This window comes from Lactuca serriola, chromosome 8 (genome assembly GCF_051521515.1).
Source record: "Lactuca serriola cultivar US96UC23 chromosome 8, Lser_US96UC23_V15, whole genome shotgun sequence".
In the NCBI taxonomy this organism is placed as follows: Eukaryota; Viridiplantae; Streptophyta; class Magnoliopsida; order Asterales; family Asteraceae; genus Lactuca; species Lactuca serriola.
In genome coordinates, this window is record NC_136415.1 from 155143389 (window position 1) to 155166036 (window position 22648).

General features: G+C 40.1%; 1 protein-coding gene across 1 annotated transcript; it reads left to right on the forward strand.

Annotated features, from left to right (window-relative positions):
• Nucleotides 1-19038: 19038 nt before the first annotated feature.
• LOC145071312 (protein BIG GRAIN 1-like B) lies at nucleotides 19039-20349 on the forward strand. The gene has a single exon (XM_079018215.1). The coding sequence runs from the start codon at nucleotides 19155-19157 to the stop codon at nucleotides 20292-20294; it is 1140 nt and encodes a 379-aa protein (XP_078874341.1). The 5' UTR covers nucleotides 19039-19154; the 3' UTR covers nucleotides 20295-20349.
• Nucleotides 20350-22648: the final 2299 nt, after the last annotated feature.

The following is a 22648-nucleotide window of genomic DNA, read 5'->3' on the forward strand; positions in this document are numbered from 1 at the left end:
TGCATTTTTACTATTATAGTTTAGATTGTTAAGATTTTGGTTGGTTTCACTTAAGTTAAAATCTAGTTTTAATCGAAACACAGTCGCTGTGCTGCTAAATCGTGGATAGGAAAACTTTGTAGCTTTACATGTTTATTAAGCTTTTCAAACAAAAGTTTCTGAACATAAACAATTGAGAATTGTAGCAAAAACTTGGATAGGAATTTTTTTGTAGCTTTACATGTTTATTAAGCTTTTCAACCAAAAGTTTTTCCAAACTTAAAACAATTGAGAATTGTTACTGAAACTATTGGGGGTCAGTAAGGGCATCGACCAAGTCCTCGCACGACGGCCTAGTCGCAATCGAATGTCTGGTCTTGGAGTGCTGAATGCGCTATATGGGTAAGGCTGCGCCCTTTCTAACACCAATTGGTTTTAGATCAACTGGTGTCGTTGATGTACAACAAGTGGTATCAGAGCTAGTGACGAGGGTTCAATTCTCTCAGGGAGCAATTTCTGAGGGGGGATTGTTGGGGGTCAGAAATGGCATCGACCAAGTCCTCTCATGATGACCTGGAGTGTCAAAATCGAATTCCTTGTCCTGGAGGACTGAATGCGCTATATAGGTAAGGTTGCGCCATTTCTAACACCAATTGGTTTTAGATCAACCGGTAGTGCTGATGTCCAAAAATAAACTAGAGATTGTTGTGGAAGTTTCTCATTCATCAACAATAAGAATCACCAACTTAGTGAAAAGTACTCTATAATAACCGTTAATCTGGTGTGAGTGAAGAATGTGTGTGTATGGATTTATACGGGTTGACCACCCTGTATGTTGGTTGCTAGCTACAGCCTTCGTCAGATGAAACAGACAACAACTTCTTGTTTTTATTTTTTATTATAATGTTGATGAATGCGTTATTAGGACACTTTCTTGTTTTTATCTAGCTCTTTTTATCACGACGTTGAAGCATGATTAGGACAACAAGCACTCAAGAGGATATTATGCTTCATAGAGGTAAAACTAGTCATAGTTCAATAATAAACTCCATAAAAGCCTGAATTTCTTTTCAAAAATGTTAATAAAAGTTAGAATGGAATTGTATACAGTATAAGGATTTACTCTTAGAGTAGGATTAAGTGTAGTGTTTTATTAAAATAAAAAAAAAACACTTAAAATACATAACACAAAATTTATGTTGACTTTAACTTATACTTCATAAGTGAATCAACATCCATAATTGTATGTGATTACAAGTACATTTACACTTAAGTCAGGGTGACACTCATCATTGATTGTTTTACCACTTTAAATTATAAAAGTAACATTTTTGTAATCTGATAACTGTTCACTCTTATATAAAAAAAATCCTTTCTTAACAAGACAAAAAGAGTCAAAACCTGTACGACTCGCCATGTAACACTCCAAAATAAGGTATTACTTTGAAACCCTTGAAGAAATCTAATGTTAGCATAATATCCCCTTAAGTACGTTGGGCGTACTTATGAGTACGCTTAGCGTACTGTGCTGGGATGATCGCGACGGGGCATCACGTACGCTGGGCGTACGTGTCGGATGACTTAACCCTAAGTTTCGGACGTCGGGCCTATTTAAACATCCTTAAGTCCCTTGGACTTAACCCTAGAGATCCTCCACAACCCTAGAACGTCCTTCTACTCCAGAGATAGCTTGTGAGACCATTTTTGAGCTTAAAAAGGGTGATGGTGGCCATTTTTAGTGACATTCAAGAAAGAGAAGCTGTCAAGGAAGCTTGGAGTGTCATTGGGCTTCAAAAATCTGCATCTAGGTCACCTTGAGAAGCTTCTGGAGGTATAAAGATTGAACCTTTCCATCTTAATCACTAGCTCTATCTAGGGTTTCTAGTTTTGTACCCTTTGTTGATTTTGGATCTCCTCTTGTGAATTAAGCAATTCCAGAGGATGGAAATGACATATCTGAGGTCCTTTGGTCCATTTGCAACCTAAAAATGGAGCCTTGGTGGGTGTTTTGACCTCATGCATGGGTTAAGAACATTAAAAAGGTCTTAATGGGGGTGTTGGGAACATATAAGTCATGCAAAGGCATAAAGTTGCCAACTTTATGCCCTAGATCGTCTTAATAAGCTTAGATATGACTTTTGGATGTAAGGAAATTAAGTATTAAGAACTTAATGGAGAAAGTGCTTGATCTGTTAGTACATTGGGCGTAACCTAGCGTACATTGCGCATACATCCCAGAGACCCAGTACACTGCACGTACCAGGGTGGTACGCTAAGCGTACGCACCACAGATGGGCTTGGATCTGTTTTGGGCCTTTGAACTGTTGGGCCTCATTTTGTTTTTGGACATTGTTGCATTTTGGGAATAATGGGCCATTTTATACGATTTTGGCCATTGATGTTATAGTAGGGCATTATTGGGCCAAGAGACCCATTAATGATTTTTGGACATAAACTTGGGCCCATTAACAAAGAAAGGATATTTGGGCCTTTATGGAAGGACTTGGGGTTCGGTTTCCCTTGATCATGTGATGTCCTAACATGGGTTAATATTATTATTCAGCACGGGAGGTTTCAGATAGTTAGGAGAGCAACATTGGATTCTTTAGACAGAGGTGAGTTTCTCACCATACTAATGGGTCTAAGGCACCAAGGCCGGCCCATTTTATCGTTTGTACAGATTGATAGTTGGTTATGTGATATGTAGCTAGGACATTTGTATGAAAGACCCCGAGAGGTTCCCATGTCAGTATATTAAGACCATGAGGAGGTTCCCATGGCATCTGGTATCAGTCCTTGGAGGGTTTCCATGGATTCTTAGTATGCTTATTTGTTTAGCTTGTATAATATATTTACAATTTGTGAAGACCACGTGGGGGTTCCCGCGACAATTAGCCAAGACCACGTAGGGGTTCCATTGGCGGCTAGTCAAGACCACATGGGGGTTTCCCGTGGCGTTTGGTGTAAGACCTTGGAAGGTTTCCATGGCTTCCCTATATGTTGTATGCATGGCTTATGTGGTTTGTGTAGATTTATAGCTACTATAGTATATGTGATTTATGTGGATTGTGTGAGGTATGCTCTGGGGAACGCATTAAGCATTAGCTTGCAATTTGTGGATTTGTTACAGGTGCATCTGCTCCCAAGGTCAAGGGCAAGGATTGATGGCACGACGTACACTCTCTCATCGATATTGTAATGGGACGCTCTGATGTTTTTTTTAAATGAAGTTGTAATGTATGTGGATTTGAAAACAATTGTTTTTGGATTTCATGATTTATGGAAATATGTTTGATTACTTTAAAATGAAAATTTTCTTTTGAAAATTTGGGTCGTTACAAGTTGGTATGAGAGCCTTGGTTTGAGGGATTCGGGCACACTCTCAGGTGTGTCAGGACTCAAACTAAGGAAATGGTAAAAGTGTTTTCAAAAATAAAATGAAAATGCTTTTAAAGAAAGGAAAAGATGAGAGTGCAACGCGCGTGATCAGTCGAGCCAAGTAAGTAGTTTCCTATTGTGTTAGCCACGTTATACTGATATTTGAGCTTTGATGATTGTATGGAATTTGCTATGTGTATTCTTTTAAAAATGTATACGGTTAGGAGCTTATAGCCTTAGAATGATTGATTTGACCTTATTTCCTATTCATTTTATGGTTGTGGTCCTAATGTAGAATCTTTTATTCGAAAGTCTATTTGATCCTTATCTGTGTATAATTTGCATGCATGAAGGTAACCTATTATGATTGGTCAGATTGATGTGAGTATAGAAAATCTTAGGACATCCTAGGATTTGAGATATACGGTTATCTGTGGGATATGGTTTATTTTGGGACAAATTGGAGTTATCATGTAGAGCTTTGGGGAAGGTACGGGTAGGTGTGGAAGGTAGTATTGGGCCCGTACTACTGAAAGCACATGACTTGTACCCAAACCAACGTTAGACCTGGGAGATCTAATGAGAACCAGTGTGGAAAGATCCCTATATAGACAATTAGACATCCTAATCATTATATTTTATGGTATTGTAGTAAAGTATGGTGGTGACACGACATGGGGCTGGGGGATCAGGATCCGGATCTGGATCTGGGGCTGGATCAGGCAACTCTACCAATGTCATTGACGAGTGGTTGTGTGAGCTCATTGAAACCGAGGTTATGAGGGGCATCCTTGATGCTAACCTAGTCATCTTTGGGACAGTCAAGGAGGGTATGATGGAGATTATGGAGGAGAGGCTCAGGGCATTCAGAGCCGAGATTGATGCAGGGCAGGTTGGGGCCCGAACTCCTTCATTCTAGGAGTTCAAGGCGAGCGGGGCGCCAGAGTTTTTTGGGGCCAGGGACCCCTTGTTAGCCGACACTGGGTGGCGGATATCGAGAACGCTCAACGCACGAGTTTTTCCCCGGATGTGGAAAATGTGGGATTTGCTTTTTGCATGCTGAGAGACAAAGCCCGAGATTGGTGGGGGTGAGGTTACTAGCCAGGTGGGCCCAGCCGGTGTGGTTGAGATGACACGGGCCGAGTTTGTTCGACGATTTGACTTGGAGTTTGCACCATCCATTGAGGTGCAACGACTTGTGAGGGAGTTTCAAGACCTTCAGCAGACCACCGAGACTGTGGCGGAGATCACCGCCAAGTTTCGGGAACGAGCTTTGTTGATCCTACGGTACGCTACCGATGAGGACATAAGGAGGAAATGATATCATTCCATGATGAGGGTTGATATCCAGGAGTTTGTGAGCTTCACAGGGTGCAAGACCCTGAACGAGATGGTGGAGAAGGCCCGTGAGTGGAAGATAAAGTTAAACTTCTGCACCAAGCGGAAGCCTGAGCAGGCACAAACACCAGTGGGTCAGGCTAAAAAGCCTAAGACCTTAGATTCATCCAGTAAAGGCCAGCAGGGCCATGGTCGGCGTGCCAAGTGCGGGAAACCGTACAGTGGGAGCTGCCAAGGGTTGGGCCCGGTATGCTATATTTATATACAGTCGGGCCACATGAATAAGGATTGCCCCAAGAAGGGCTTGATATGTTTTCACTTCGACCAGGCTGGCCATAAAAAGGCCGATTGTCCGAAGTTGCAGGAGGGAGGGAGAGCAGTGGCAAAGCCTATGCCTGCCACCTTGAGGATTACTGAGGGCCTCCCTATTAAGGTGGAGACTCCAACGGTGAAGAGCCAAGCCTTTCAGATGACTACCGAGGAGGCTCGGGTGGAGTCGGACGTTGTGGTCGGTACGCATTCATTCTTCTCAACTTTATGTTTATCAGTAATTGCTTATATGTACGTTGTGCTTGTATAGGGACCTTTTTGGTCAATGGTATGTCGACTCATGTTTTGTTTGATTCGGGTGATACACGATCATTCGTGTCTCTTGTGCTTAGCAAGAAGTTCCGGGACGCGCCGGGAACTTTGGATTCCCCGCTCGAGGTAGAGATTGCAGATGACTGCACTGTGAGTGCCGCGAGGGTGTATCGGGACTATGTCCTGAATGTGCTTGGCGAGAGGTGTCGCGTTGATGTAGTCCCGATACCGTTACGAGGACTGAAGGTGATTATCGGGATGGATTGGTTGGGGGCCAACAGGGCCATGATCGATTGTGAGCGACAGTTAGTGAGGGTTCGAACCCCAAGTGGGGGAGAACTGGTTATACATGGTGAGAGGGCATCACAGGGGCCTACTCTCTATTCGGATGCGAGGGCTAGGAGGTTTCTGCAGCAAGTATGTACGAGATTTATGGCTTATATCCCAGATATGAGGGTTGAGACCACGACGAATGTGGGCAATGTGCCGGTTGTATAAGAATTTTGGGATGTCATTCCCAAAGAGTTACCAGGAGTGCCTCCGGAGAGGCAGGTGGAGTTTCACATTGAGTTAGTGTTAGGTTACACTCCGATAGCGAAGGCACCATACCGGTTGGCACCACCTGAGATGCAGTAATTATCTGCGCAACTTCAGGAGCTGCTAGACCGAGGGTTCATCCATTCGAGCAGTTCCCCGTGGGGAGCACCGATCCTGTTCGTGAAAAATAATGATGGATCACACATGATGTGAATTGATTAGTGAGAGATGAACAAACTAATGATGAAGAACCGTTATCCGTTGCCAAGGATCGATGATTAGTTCGATCAGTTGCAGGGTGCGTCTTGGTTTTCCAAGATTGATCTTCGGCCGGTGTACCATCATATAAGGATTCGGGATGAGGACATACCGAAGACAGCTTTCAGGACTCGGTATGGGCATTATGATTTTGTGGTGATGCCGTTTGGGCACCAATGCCCCAACAATGTTCATGGATCTCATGAACAGGGTGTGTAGACCGATGCTGGATCGGTCGGTGATCATTTTTATTGATGATATCTTGGTCTATTCTAAGACCAGGGAGCAGCATGAGCATCATTTGAGGGAAGTACTGGAGACCTTGAGGGCGGAGAAGCTTTACGCGAAGTTCTCCAAGTGTGATTTCTGGCTACGAGAGGTACAATTTTTGGGGCATATCATCAATCAGGAGGGAATTTCGGTTGATCCAGCCAAGGTTGAGGCTGTAATGCAGTGGGAAGTACCGAAGAAGGCATTAGAGATTCATAGCTTCTTTGGTTTAGCGGGATATTATCAGAGATTTATCCAATATTTCTCCAAGATTGATGTGCCATTGACCCGCTTAACCAAGAAGAATGTGACCTTTCGGTGGGGCACGGATCAACAGATGGCTTTTGAGACCCTGAGATGGAGGTTATGCGAGGCTCCAATCCTAGTACTACCCGATGGGTTAGACAATTTGGTGGTGTACTGTGACACATCGATTTCAGGGTTAAGTGCGGTTCTGATGCAGATGGGGCATGTGATAGCTTACACCTCGAGGCAGTTGAAGCCTCATGAGGCGAATTATCCTACTCATGACCTGGAACTAGGGGCAGTGGTGTTTGACCTCAAGATTTGGAGGCACTATTTGTACAAAGTGTGGTGCACCATTTATATAGATCACAAGAGTTGAAAGTATTTGATGGATCAGCAGAACCTCAACATGCGACAGAGGAGGTGGCTGGATGTGCTGAAGGATTATGATTGTGAGATCCTATACCATCTAGGGAAGGCCAACGTGGTGGCCGATGCATTGAGCCGCAAGATGGCAGGATCCCCGATTAGGAACATTTGTATGAGGATGATGGTGATTTCTCCTTTGTTGAATTTGATCAAGGAGGCCCATGTCGAGGGAGTGAAGAAAGAGAATTGGAAGATATACAGAATCCAGGGACAATATCCTCTATTTGTTAAGGATAGTCGTGGCCTTTTGACGCAGTGTGGCCGGGTGTGGATATTGGTGACTAGAGGAATGAGGTAGAGGATATTAGAGGAGGCGAACAAGTCCAAGTTCTCTATACATCCAGGGACTACGAAAATGTATAAGGACTTGAGATTGAGTTATTGGTGGCCCTGCATGAAGCGGGAGATCACCTGGTTCATGGAACGGTGCTTGACCTGCAAGAAGGTCAAGGCCAAGCATCAACGGCCTCATGGCAAGGTACAACCATTAACCATTCCCATGTGGAAATGGGAAGAGATCGCTATGGACTTCATCACGATGTTACCTAGGACGACGAGAGGTGTAGATGCCATATGGGTGATCGTGGACAGACTGACGAAGAGTGCCCACTTCATTTCGATTTCAGAGAGTATATCCACTGAAAAGTTGGTGGATATTTATGTTTGAGAGGTGGTGGCTAGGCACGGGGTGCCAGTATCGTAGTCTCTGACCGGGATGTCCAGTTTACATCCAGATTCTGGAAGAAGTTCCACGAGGAACTGGGCACTCAACTACATTTTAGCATGGCGTACCACCCCAGACTGATGGCCAAAGCAAGAGGACGATCCAGACACCGGAGGACATGCTTCGAGCATGTGTGTTGGATTTTGGAGGTAGTTGGGACACGTATCTCCCACTGACAGAGTTTTCACACAATAACAGTTATCATGATAGTATCGACCGATCTCCATTCGAGATGTTATATGGTCGGAGGTGTCTAACCCTGGTTTGTTGGGACAAGGTTGGACACCGGGTCATGGGGAACACTGAAGTAGTGCTCAAGACTACCAGACTTATTCAGCAGGTGCGCGATCGCTTACGGGTCACGCAAAGCCGTCCGAAAATTTATGCTGACCGACGACGATCAGATCTCGAGTTTCAGGTGGGGGATTTCGTGTTGCTGAAGGTGTCGCCCTAGAAGGGGATTATCAGGTTTCGGAAGAGGGGCAAGCTGGGGCCTTAGTATATAGGCCCGTTCAGGATCACGGCCCGGGTGGTCAAGGTACATATCGCCTGGATCTGTTGGAGGAGCTTAGTCAGATTCACAACACCTTCCATGTGTCTCAGCTTCGGAAGTGTGTCACTGACGAGTCCTCAGTCGTATCATTGGATGATATTTAGGTGGATGGGAGCTTGAAATACATCGAGAGGTCGGTTTCTATCTTAGATAGGAAGACGAAGGGTGTTAAGAACAAGGAGGTGAAGCCGGTAAAGGTGCAATGGCAGCACCGAAGGGGCTCCGAATGGACTTGGGAGCCGGAGGAGGAGATGCGAGAGCATTATCCCGATTTATTCACAGCTACGGACTTCGAGGACGAAGTCTAGTTCAAGTGGGGAGAGTTGTAACACTTCAAAATCAGGTATTACTTTGAAACCCTTGAAGAAATCTAATGTTAGCATAATAGCCCCTTAAGTACGTTGGGCGTACTTATAAGTACGCTTAGCATAATATGCTGGGATGATCGTGAAGGAGCAACACGTACGCTGGGAATATGCGCCAGATGACCAAACCCTAATTTTCGGACGTGAGGCCTATTTAAACGTCCTTAAGTCCCTTGGACTAAACCCTAAAGAGCCTTTACAGCCTTAGAACGTCCTTATACTCCAAAGAGAGCATGTGAGAGCATTTTTGAGCTTAGAAAGGGTGTTGGTGGCCATTTTTAGTGACATTTAAGAAAGAGAAGTTGTCAAGGAAGCTTGGAGTGTCATTAGGCTTTAAGAATCTACATCTAGGTCACCTTGAGAAGCTTTAGGAGGTATAAAGCTTGAACCTTTCCATCTTAATTACTAGATCTCGCTAGGGTTTTCTATTTTTGTCCTCTTTGTTGATTTTGGATCTCCTCTTGTGAGTTGAGCAATTCCAGAGGATGGAAATGACAGATCTAAGGTCCTTTGGTCCTTTTGCAACATAAAAATGGAGTCTTGGTGGGTGTTTTGACCTCATGCATGGGTTAAGAACCTTAAAAAGGTCTTAATGGGGGAGTTGGGAACATATGAGTCATGCAAAGGCATAAAGTTGCCAACTTTATGCCCTAGGTCGTCTTAATAAGCTTAGATCTGACTTTTGGACGTAAGGGAATTGAGTATTAATCACTTAATGGAGAAAGTGCTTAATCTATTAGTACGATGGGCGTAACCTAGCGTATGTTGCGCGTACGTCCCAGAGACCTAGTACGATGCGCGTACCAGGGCGGTACACTAAGCTTACGCTCCACATATGGGCTTGGATCTGTTTTGGGCCTGTGAGCTGTTGGGTCTCATTTGGTTATTTAACTTTGTTGCATTTTGGGAATAGTGGGCATTTTTATATGTTTTGGGCCATTGATGTTATGGTAGGGCCTTATTGGGCCAAGAGGCCCATTAATGATTTTTGGACATGGACTTGGACCCATTAACAAAGAAAGGATATTTGGGCCTTTATGGAAGGACTTGGGGTTGGGTTTCCCTTGATCATGTGATGTCCTAACATGGGTTAATATTATTATCCAGCACGGGAGGTTTTAGACATTTAAAAGAGCAACTTTTGGATTCTTCAGATAGAGGTGAGTTTCTCACCATACTAATGGGTCTAAGGCACCAAGGGCGACCCATTTATCGTTTGTACGGATTGATAGTTGGTTATGTGATATGTTGCTAGGACATTTGTATGAAAGACCCCAGGAGGTTCCCATGGCAGTATATTAAGACCATGAGGAGGTTCCCATGGCATCTGGTATCAGTCCTTGGAGGGTTTCCATGGATTCTTAGTATGCTTATTTGTTTAGCTCGTATAATATGTTCATGACTTGTGAAGACCGCGTGGGGGTTCCCGTGGCAATTAGCCAAAACCACGTGGGGGTTCCAGTGGCGGCTAGTCAAGACCACGTGGGGGGTTTCCATGGCATTTGAGTAAGACCTTGGAAGGTTTCCACAGCTTCCCTATATGTTGTATGCATGGCTTATGTGGTTTGTGTAGCTTTATATCTACTATAGTATATGCCATTTATGTGGATTATGTGGAATATGCTCTGGGGAACTCACTAAGCATTAACTTACGGTTTATAGATTTGTTACAGGTACATCTGAGCCCAAGGGCAAGGGCAAGGCTTGATGGTGCGGCGTGCAAACTCTCATCGATATTGTAATAGGACGCTCTGATGTTTTTTTAAATGAAGTTGTAATGAATGTTGATTTGAAAACAATTGTTTTGGGATTTCATGATTTATGGAAATATGTTTGATTAGTTTAAAATGAAAATTTTCTTTTGAAAAATTGGGTCGTTACACGCTAAGAAAAATTTGTTGACGTATTTTCACGTGCATTCTCAAGGAAATAGAAGCTGGATTTCAAGCCTCGTGAGTTGGAATAACCTATCTTGTCATTGTTAGCCAACTTGTTCAAGCCTTTTTGTTTTTGTTAAATTACGCCTTATGAACTAGTTCTATAAACTCACATTTCCAAAGTTTGAATCAATGTAATCCTTGTATTCAAATCTATGAAGACATGTAATGTTATTCAAGTCTTGTACTTTTCAATATATGTTTGTTAACTATGATCCAATTGTAAACATCGCAACCTCACCGTTTCCGCCGTTGATTGGGGTGTGATGTAACGACCAAAAATTTCAACCAATTTAAAATTTTCGAAAACAATCCGATTCCATTAAAGTTATTACAAAAAGGTTTTCAATACAATTTATTTTAAGTATTCCCAGAATCTCGTCACGACATAAACACGAGGAGCGGTACGATCACGCCTTCGCCTTGCCACGGTCTCCTGAAGAACCTAAAAAACATAAAACCACAACTGTAAGCCCGAAAGCTTAGTGAGATATCCCCAAAATACCAACCACATATACCATACACGCATAACATGCCATAACATATCCGATCACAGAACAACCATGCACTTCGGGTCTACTGTGTGACTGGTCCGCCGCACCGGCCAACAGTCCACCTGGTCCACCCTCCGAATCTAGCCATATATCTCGAGTCTGCAGTGTGATTGGTCCGCCCGCACCGGGCCTTCAATCCACCTGGTCCACTCTCTGAGTCTACAATATGACTGGTCCGCCCGCATCGGGCCTTCAGTCGGCCTGGTCCACTCTCCGAGCCTCGGCACGTCTGGTCCGCCCTCTTGGGGCCTACAACCTATCCGGACCGCTCGCTGCGCCTTCAGGACAACCGGTCCTCCCTGGGTATCTTGGCCTACAACACAAAGCAGGACCCGCCTCAACCCATCCCCAGTCCAAATAACCATGTGCACATAAACATACAATCATATAGCAATTCACAGTCAACAAGCCGATCAAACAGATCACATAACATATCATCATCCTAACCAGGATACCGGCCTAACCGGTCACTAGCATAGCATCACCCTACATCTCAGAATACAGATCTCAATCAGGTCTCTAGCACATACCATCCTAGCTATCAGGATGCAACATATCAAAGCAATAACATAACAACAAATACCCGGATCTCAATCCGATAAGGGTCGGCCTTGGTGCCTTAGACCCTGTTGATATAGTGAGGATAACTCACCTCGAAACGGCCGACTAAACAGATAACCCAAGCTGCCCCGATCACTGATACGATCTACACCACTAGACAACCACCAAGGCACTGAACTCAAAACAATAACCAACAATTACCAAAATGTCCCTGGAAACCACTGGTCAACCCTTGGTCAAAGTCAACCCCTGACTGACTCTACTCGCTGAGTCCCCATGCTCAGAAATTCCCCAATCTGCGACTCAACTCGCCGAGTCACCCCGAGACTCATCGAGTTCAACAACTCTGAGTCCACTCACACACAACTCACCGAGTCATCCCCTTGACTCACCGATTCACTACTCAACCAGAAAAGATTGGGACTCTTCGACAAGACTCGCCGAGTCCAAGAACAGACTCGTCGAGTCTAAGGCTATCTTCATCCTACTCGCCGAGTTGTTCTTCCAACTCGTCGAGTTCCAGGCCATCTTCATCCAACTCGCCGAGTTGTTCTTCCAATTCGTCGAGTTCCAGCCTATCTTCAAGCAACTCGCCGAGTCCACCCATGTGACTCGCCGAGTACCACCAGGTCTGAATCCATACAGAGGCTTTCCAAGCCATGCAGATGATCCAAACCATAGATCTACCTTTCCTAAGGCCATCCATCACGTAAAGTGGCAAACTTTACGTGAATCCAAGGAGATCTATGCATTTTCTCTATAGGGTTTGGGTTAGGGACAAGATAGCTCCATCAATCACTCACAATCAGGGACTTTCATGCATTCCAACCCTTCTCCAATCCAGATCTGCGGTAGCAACCTCAGATCTAACCTCTAAACTCCAATTCATCAAAAGATATGATCTCTAACACCCCCAAAATGATGAATCTAGATACTAACAACTCAAACAATGAAATAATACCTCAAAAGGAAGCTCCAAGAGAAGATTAACCCGAATCCTTGCAAAGCACTTTGATCCAAGTCTCTTACCTTCAAGATCTCTTCAACAACCACCTCTCCAAGCTCCAATTCACTCAACAATGGGGTTTCTCCACGAAATTAGGGTTTCTGGAACTCAAGGGATGATAAGGAGGCTGGGGAGGAAACATAATGTTCTTTATATAGGGCTCAACCTCCAGATTTAGGGTTTTCTCCACTCAGCACCAACTCGCCGAGTCCAATCCACTGACTTGCCGAGTCGGCCACTTGACACGCGACCAAGTCACGACTCTACTCGCCGAGTCCACCCATGGACTTGCTGAGTCGCTCTTTCCCATATTACTCTTTTAGCCCTTCAACTTTACTCTTGCTATTCCGGGATGTTACATGTGACATTAGGGCTCTGACACCAACTTGTAATATCCCAAAACCTTAGACTAAAATTTTCATTTTTAAAATAATAACATCCACTTTTAATAAAAACATGTCCAGAGTACACCATTTGCTCATAAACCACTATTTAGAAATCAGAGTTATAATGAAGATAATGTGGAATCTCGATTCATAGTCATGCCTTCGCCGACTAATAAGTACCTAGAAAATAGTTAATCCACAACTGTAAGCACAAAGCTTAGTGAATTCCCCAAAAATATCTCATATAGCAAAACATAACAATCATTTATGAGTTATCAACAACCCTGGGGACTATCAACAATTCTAGTGGGCTAACAACATGCCCTATGGAATAACAACACCCACCTGGGTGATCAACAACCCTGGGTACTATCAGTAGTCCTATGGACTTTCAACAGTCCATGAGTTATCAGCAACTCAGTTCACATATAGCAGAAATCAATAAATAAGAACCAGTTAGTCAACATGCACATACTACTACACATGCAAGTGCAGTGAAAGGACTCACCTTGCAAATAACAACCATGAATACAACAACTCTTACATAGAGGGTAGACAGGAGCAACAAGACACCTAACAATAGTAAATTCATACCCTATTATCCTACATCCTTAGACATTAGTTTAACCCAAAAGTCAACCTTTATCAAAAAGTCAACCATTATCAACTTCAGCCAACAGTCACATCGTGACCGAACCCGAAGAAAACAATCTTGAATACTCTATTCTCACGATATGACATGCTACTCTTCACGTTATGAGAACTGCTTTGGACAACTTTGAGCATTAAGCTCTTAGTCCCTTAAGCCACTCCTTGAGACTTTCGAGAGGGCCTTCCCTAACCCCAAGGACCATAAAAATCGTGGAAAAGTGAAATCAAGATGCATGCTTGGAGTCTAAAACCAACACCAAACCTCATATCTAAAATTTATACTAAAGAAAATTCCTCAATGATCCATAAAGTTGCTAACTTTATGGATCCCATGCATGCTATGAAACCCTATTGTGAAGAGAAAAGAACAAATCTTAGATCTAGCATGCATAAAGATAAAGGCAAGAGCTTTAGGGCTTACAACGGTCCAAATGCACTTAAAGATAATGACGAAGGGACTTACTTGACAAAAGTGATGCACCCAAGGAGTCTTTTTTCTTCTTCAAAGAGCCGAAACTACCAAATGAGTTCTTCAAGGTTACCAATGGAGGCTAAAAATGATTTGGGCAAGAAGGAGGTGATGGAGGCTAAGGGTTTCCAAACCTTAGCCTCACACTTCTCTTAAATAGGGAACAAAACACGGAATTAAGGTTAGCATGATCTCACTACGTGAACACCTATGTGTCACGTCGTGAGCCTCAAAATGGTCATGCGATTTAGCCTGAATGTCACATTGTAAGAGATCCTCTCCCATAGTGTGACCCTCTATAACTTGGGGTTTTTCATTCCTATTAATTCCACACAATTGTTGGATTAGATGTCTAAGCCCATAACTATTATTGGTATGTACTTGATCCGAGAGTAGCATGGTCCACTTGGGTTGCATATCATCAGGACAATTTGTTAGGATGGACTCTTGAGAGAAGGTTATATATGATTTATTAATATATTATAAGTACTAATATATTAATATGAAATCATATGGTTTTAATTAGTATTGATCAAGAATTAATTTAGAATAGATTTAGTGATCAAAAAGAGACTAATTAAATCTATGGGGACTAATTATGTTAATTAGTTATATTCATGTGTGTTGGGCTTGTGATCCATGTTGGACCAAGTTTATGTATGGATACATAAAGAGTTGGGCCACATGAACCATGGATCATGAGACCCATGGGTATGGATTTGGGTTATATCCATGACCCTAGAAATCCCACATATAAATACATACTTCATTCCCCAAAATCGACACTTGTGTATTCTTGGAGTTCATGATGGTTTTGGGTGCATGAAGATCCTCTCTCAAGTTCCTGCTTTGTCCATGATGTGTTGTGATTCCACTTGAGGCTTCCACACTATTGGGGCTAAGCTCTTAAGGCTAGGTACATTAAGACTTCAATCTCCACCATAAGGTATGTTATCCTAACTAGATTCTTGTGTGGTATATGACAATTGTATGCTAGTTATAGGTTTAATACCCTGGAAACACCATTGCATGTATAATTAGTGAAAACATAGATCCAAGGTATTTAGGGTTGCATGAACACCTTAGGAGTCTTAGAATGCTCAAAACCCATCAACAATGAGAAATCGAGTACCTGCATTAGATGTTACAGCTTATCAAAAATTGATATTCTAGTCCAAATGGTTTTGGACTAGCACAAATGGTCCAAAATAAGTTTTTTATGGTGCTTTTCGTTAAATCCCACATGTGGGATACACGTGGTGGACATTTTCGTCACTTCATATATTCTTAGTTCTTTTACCACCAACCTGTGTCCCGATTGCATAACTAATCCTTAATTATTAGTTGTCCCCTTGTTACCCTCATTGAAATAGCTCGATTCTCCTGCCTCGCTAAAACCCTAATCGAGCTTAATCACATGGTCGTCTTCCTTGTCTATAAGCTTCAAAATATGACAATTTTCGACTTGGAAAAATGAATAAAATGAATAAGTATATCATCTTCTTTTCTTAATTTGTAAAAAATGAATAAAAATTAATCTAACCTTCTTTTAAAGTGTTTTGAAGATGGAATGCCTTCTTTGTTCACCTTCAAACCATATCATGATAGTAGTTCATTACTTTTTTCATCTGATGCAAATAATGGGATCCACCACATTGTTTACGTTCATTGCTTGGTTGATACTGAAAATCTAGATTTGTTTATTTGTTTTAATTAGAGTTTTAAGCATTACAAAAGAATCTGGAATCTTTGTAATTGTATAAATATTTTAAAAAGAAGAGTTAAATTATCATTGGATTATGATGGTCATTCGTCACGAAACTTCCCATCACCATACCATAAACCCTTGTATCCGTCGCAAGCTTAGCTGATCCATCTCTATACAGTCTGTCGGTAAAAGTTCGCCATCAATCCGTGACAAATCTATCGTATTGGTTTTTTAAACTTTGGTTTTGTGGTTGTTGGAAAACATAATCTGCCATTTAGAGACACATTTCTTTGTGTCGCCTAATGTATTTGCTAAAATGCTTGACACATCGGTGGGTGATGGAACTGCCCATATGTGAAAGTCGGTTTTGTTACAATGATCCTTTTTGTGAAGACAAGGATTTAAAGACTTGTATACTGTTAGAAATTGGGAGAATGTTAGTGGAAATGTTCTTGAAGTGTACCAGAAAATGACCAAAAACGAGTATATAGTTTTCTGTGTGAAAATTATCACATGACAATTTCAAACTATCACCAAACCAACAAAAGTGTCATAAAAAACTGATTTTAGGATAAGGGTCAAAGTAAGTCAATTTTCCAAAAAGCCGGATTTTAATGCATTTTTTGATATAGCAACATAACCCAAATAAAAAATTTCTACAGTTGGACCCCAACCAAGGGCTCTACCCATTGGACCCCGCCAGGGGCTGGGTGTACCGTCCATTGGACCCAGCTCCCAAGGGTGTTGCCCTCACACCCTGTTCGTTTAGGAGTTACGTCCTTAAATGTCAGTCTACTTTGAATCTTTATAAATTTAAACAAGTGTGCACTTGACACCTTCCTTATTTATTTAATATTCATCAAGATTGATTTTGGTCAACAAATCAATCAATTACACTTAAATACAATTAGTAAAACAATTCACCCACATATATTTATGTTGTCATTCTTCAAAAGATAACATGTAGGATTCAAAACTAAACTCCATCCAACATGTCAATCCATTTCAGCTGAGAGTTAGGGGGTTCTCAGTCAACTATTTTTATGAAGGTATCCAGACAACTAATTGTATGATATTCCTTTAAATTATTTAAATATCTTATAGTTTTTAAAACTGTGTAACCATATCAAAGCAATCATTATATATATTTGATTTTTCTATTGATAATCAGATATATATTTTTTATTCCACAAAACTAATTGTTCTTTGTAAAATTTTAGGCAAAAATGTTCATATTTTAGATATACAAAAGTTCGTTTGAGGTTTTTTCATATATGATGGTTTTTTCAACTTAAATTGATATCATATACCAAGACTAATTAAAAATTCATTATAGAGTATAAAACAAAGTATTTCTCGGTGAAAACGATGATATGTACATTAACTTTTCAAGGAAAAAAATTATTTGCATGAAGAATTATGTAGTTGTTGAATACTCGAACAACCAATTAATTGAACATTCATATACCAACCAATCAATTATTAACAAGAATCTTTGTATTTAAGACATAAATAACAAGTTCTTGGTTTTGAGTGATTGAGTTATTATGTTATGAATTACTTTGTAAGAATAAATAATCAATTCGATAAATATATAAAACAAAGTTCTAATATATATTTATCATCTAGTAAAACACCAAATAAATAAACGGAATTAAGTCTTGCTGTCTCATATAGTGTGGGGAAAAAAACTTAATTTATAAGGTTGTTGATAGAGTTTGGTCATTTAGTTTATCTAGTATTAAAACTTAAGGATAGATGGAAGTACCGGGTAATTAGAGCTGGACCGGATTTACTTTAACGACTTGGTTAGCCGTTCCTCGTATTGTCAATATTCAGTCCTAGTTTTAAGACCGTTTCAGTCCATCAAAACCCGATTAACATACAAAAACTGGACCGATATTTTTTCTCGTGTTTTAGCAACTTATTTATTTTGTTCTATTTTTTAACATATGTATATTTATTTTGTTTTGTTTGTTTAACATACGTACAACTTACTCGTATGAAATCAGAATTATTTGATTTTTTCTCACCATGTAATTTGGTGTTTGTAGTTCATTTTAGATTGTAAGAACACATATTTTCGTTACATATTGAATTAGTTACAGAACTCGGAAGACATCATATCAACGGTACGTGTTTTATGTTTCAACATTTTTTATATTTTGCTCCGTTTGTTTTAAATACATATAACTCACTTGTATGAATTTGGAATTACATGATATTTGTTACAACATATAATTTGGTATATATAGTTTATTTTAGACTATAAAAACACCTATTTTCAGTGCAAATCAAGAATCGGGTTCCATTATGAAAAAAAAGAACCGAAAAACCGACACCGACATTGACACCGATAGTCCGAATCTCAGTATATATAATTTGACAAATTCACTTCCGGTCAAAAGCTGGTTCTATTCCGTCCGGTTCAAAGTTCATCCGTAATAAATTGATAATATTAAAGTTTTAGTGATTTACACATGGTTCTTATAATTTCTTATAATGAAGACATTATTATCAAAAACTACTCAAATAAGTCATTAATTAAATAGTAAATGTATCAAAATTTGATGATTTAAATCAATAAATGTTTATAAAATCCTTTTATTTAAACATTTAATACTCTTTATTATCACTATCAATTTTCAAGTCATAATAGATCAATAAATATTTCAAATAAACAATCTCAAAATACCTAAAAATTAAGTGAGATGTGGTACATAACGAATCTTATTCTAAATTAAATTTTATTATGACGATTTTGTCATTCTAGATTTCTAGTTTGTGTTGTTCTCCTAAAGGGAATTTCATGACCAAAATCGATTTTTATATATAGGATGAAATGATCTTACGTTGTTACGATTAACCTTAGGGAATAAGTAAATTGTTCATCGTGAGATCAGAGATGCTTTTTAAGTTATATTTTAATAAATACCGTTGGCAATCAAATTTGTAGAAAAAGAAAGAATTATGTGATTTAAGTAAAGTCGTAATCAAATGACCTTCTTTAAAGAATTTTCCGATCACTTGCCACCATGCACGCGTCTCTTTCTGTCTTTATCTCCTATAAAATCGTCTCTTACACCCTGTTCACAGTCTCATTTCACTTTCTCTCTCTAAATATTCAATCATTTTCCATTCTCTCTCTCTATACACACTTTTCGATTCTCCTTCTCTTTCGTTGTCACTTGTCATATCAAAGATCCGTCGAAGACAAACGACAATGTATCGTTGGAGTCATAAATCAGTCAAAGAAGAGAAACCGAGAAAAAACACACCAAACCCATCTTTTTCGTCAAGCCTTCTTGATGAAATCTACCGTTCCATGGACGGCGACGACGTCAAATCCGGCCGAGAAGAGAAAACTTCAAAGAAACAAAGCATCAGCAGCGGCGGCAGTGGCGGCAGACCAAAAGCGAGCAGTGCAGTGGAGGACGAAGCAGTGGCGAGTCTCCGGCGAGCTATTTTGGTAGAGAAATGGATGAATATGAAACAAAACGAAAAAAACATAAACACTCGAACGAGGCCTTCATCAATACCCGACGTCTACCGGAAACCAGTCATTGATAACGACCCTTTTTTCTTCAGTTCGGGGACGAGCTCTTCTGATTCGAGCTATGGAATATGGTTCTCTGAACCAGAAAGTTTCCGTGGCTCCAGGTTTCATAAACCTTCTTGTTTTGGACCTTTCAGTAGGCCAGAATCCGTAAAAACTAACGGGTTTTCGAAAAAGCATCAGCAGATGGAGTTCTACTACTGTTCGGATGATCATCAAACAAATGGAATCGATCGTGGGGCTTTAATCAAATCAAAAGCTCGAGCATTGAAGATTTACGCGAACCTGAAGAAGATAAAGCAACCAATCTCACCTGGAGGTCGACTCACGACGTTCCTCACATCTCTTTTCGCAAATGGCCAAGTCAAGAACCCGAAAGATTTGAATCCACCATGTTTCGATCATAAAAAGAGTGAAAGAACATCAAAATCGACACATGGGTCTACATGTTCATCAGCTTCTTCATTTACAAGGTCATGTTTGAGCAAAAATTCTCCAAGATCAAGGGAGAAGAAGCTCAACAATGGAATCCGAAGAACTGTTAGATTTTACCCGGTGAGTGTAATCATCGACGAAGATTCACGTCCCTGTGGCCAAAAGTTCATTTATGATACACAAGATTTAACGAAGGATGAAGATTACAACTCTTATGATGATGATGATGATGATGATACCAAAAGTGATTCAAGTTCAGATTTGTTCGAACTTGATCACTTGTTAGCTTTGAAGGAGTGTGAAGAGCTTCCTGTATATGAAACGACACATTTTGGCAAGAATCGTGCAATTGCTAATGGGTTAATTTGCTAATTTTGTTCGACAAATTTTATGAAATTGAATTATACATTTGTTTTTGAGGTTTGAATATGTTTCATATACTTTTGTGCAATGATTACATGGAAGAAGTAATTATAAATAATATGATACTATAAAATATAAAGTTAAGGGAAGGAAGAAACATGTGGTAATGTGGTGCTTTTGAGGCAATTCTTAAAATGGTAAGAGTTGTACATATTTGAAATAAAATGATAAAAAGATGGGAAAGGACAAATTCTTGAAAAGAAGGGAGGGATGTTTCATGTTTGTTTCTTTTGGTTTTGGTTGATCCCAAGTTGATGGATGGATGGATGGATGGATGGATGGATTGGAGAGTGACAGTTTGTGAAATGATAAAGTAAAAGGGCTGTATTGGGAAAAGGGAAGAAAGGAGGGGTGGAAGTGAAAATTAAGATACCCATATCGGGATTAGAAGCAACGATAAAGAGGATGATGATTGATGAATGGATGGATTGAAGAGTGACAGTTTGTGAGTTAAAAAGGTAAAAGAAGGGGGTATATTTCGAAAGGGAAAGAAAGGAGGGGTGGAAGTGAAAATCAAGATACTCATTTCGGGATTAGAAGCAAAGATAAAGAGGATGAATGGATGGAATGGAGATTGGAGAGTGACAGTTTGCGAGTTAAAAAAAAAAGTAAAAGAAGGGGGGATTTTGGGAAAAGGAAAAGAAAGGAGGGGAGAAAGTGAAAATTAAGATTCTAAGATCAGAATTAGAAGGAAAGATAAAGAGGAGACAGAAGAACCGCATCTTTTGCTTTCCTTGGTTCAAACAACTATGACCATAGGAAAACAAAAGTTAAGTATGTTTTGTATGTACCAAGTTAAAGCCGATGAAATTTAAAAAAAAATATTATTATTATTAAGGGATGTTAATAAAACTGACCATATTTAAAGCAAATTTTAAAAGATATAATCAATAAGTAAGTGCTTTTAAAAAATGTCCAATATTTTCCGAATGAGTCATTTTGGATCCGATAATGGTCCTATTTATATATAGTTTTTGGAATATCTCCCAACCCTTCCCCCTCCCCCACTAGGTCAAGACACTCTCATTTTTTTATGACGAGGTTATCCTATTATGGTAATATTATCTCTATTTTGTATATCTTGTTAACATTTCATCGATTTAGATAGTTTAAAATCATTACTTAAAATGGAAAAACATTGTCAGGAATACTCGGAACGGATAAACATTGTCAGGAATACAGTCATTGTGTTTGGAACACAAAAACTTGTCCAGGACTTCATGAACTTAAGGTCAAATACATAGTTTTGATTAATCGTTAATAGTTAGCTTAGCTTATGATGAACTTAAGGCCAAATACATAGTTTTGATTAATGGTTAATAGTTAGCTTAGTTGGAAATGATAATGAGGATAAGTAGCATATTTTTTTTGTAGAACTTTGTGTTTGGAACACGAAAAGCTTCTTAAGAACACAAATAACCAATCTAGAATACGTAAAATTTTGTTTCTCAACTGCTCCATGATATTTTAAGATAACTTGTTTTAATGTTATTTCAGCATGACCATGTATATGAAGCGGTGTTGTAAAATTCGGTCTACTCGATCAAGTATTTGGAATCAGATATGTATCGAGGCGTTTTTGTGAAAATCGATCAAAAAAATCGGAATCGATCAAACTCGGAGCAAATCAGTCCAACTCAGCTATCACGGCCAACTTGGAAAAACTTGGTCAAATCAGCCGGACTTACGAATTTTGATTTTTTTCAATTAACAACTATAATTGTTAAGTAATTAATTTAACATACATCATATATTTAGTTATTCATTAAACATTTTGTTGTTTTGTTATATATAGTTTTTCCAAAATTAATTTCTTTATAATTTACCCAATTTGAATACTTCTCAAGTTCGTTACTCTCTAGTCAATCGACACAGGAATGCCTAATGACTTTTTCAACATTGATATGAAGTTGTACCGATGAAGACTTGCAACCTGACTTGGGTTGGGGCATTCTTACAAGGTTACGACCTACCCCAACACTAGAGGCACTTTTCGGGGTGCCCTGTTTTGGGAGGTGGGTTGATGCCCTGATGGGTGTGGAATGGCATCCCTTGCTCGCCCATCACATGCTTTGCAAAAATGTTATTACAAATCCACGGTCCGATATATGGATGAACTAATGTTTCAACGTGGTGACTACAAGCTCTACTTTGATAAAAGAGTATTATGCCCTATAACGAGTTTACGACTCAATGACTATTTCACGGCTTGTCTGACTGTGACGTAGAACTGTCATGGTGAAGGTTGGTAATGCAAAGGACGTCTCCAATAACTGACTTGATGAGTTATCTGAAGTAAATTA

Excerpts from the sequence above, each read along its gene's own strand:
- LOC145071312 (XM_079018215.1), top strand. The coding sequence starts at position 19,155 with ATGTATCGTTGGAGTCATAAATCAGTCAAAGAAGAGAAACCGAGAAAA.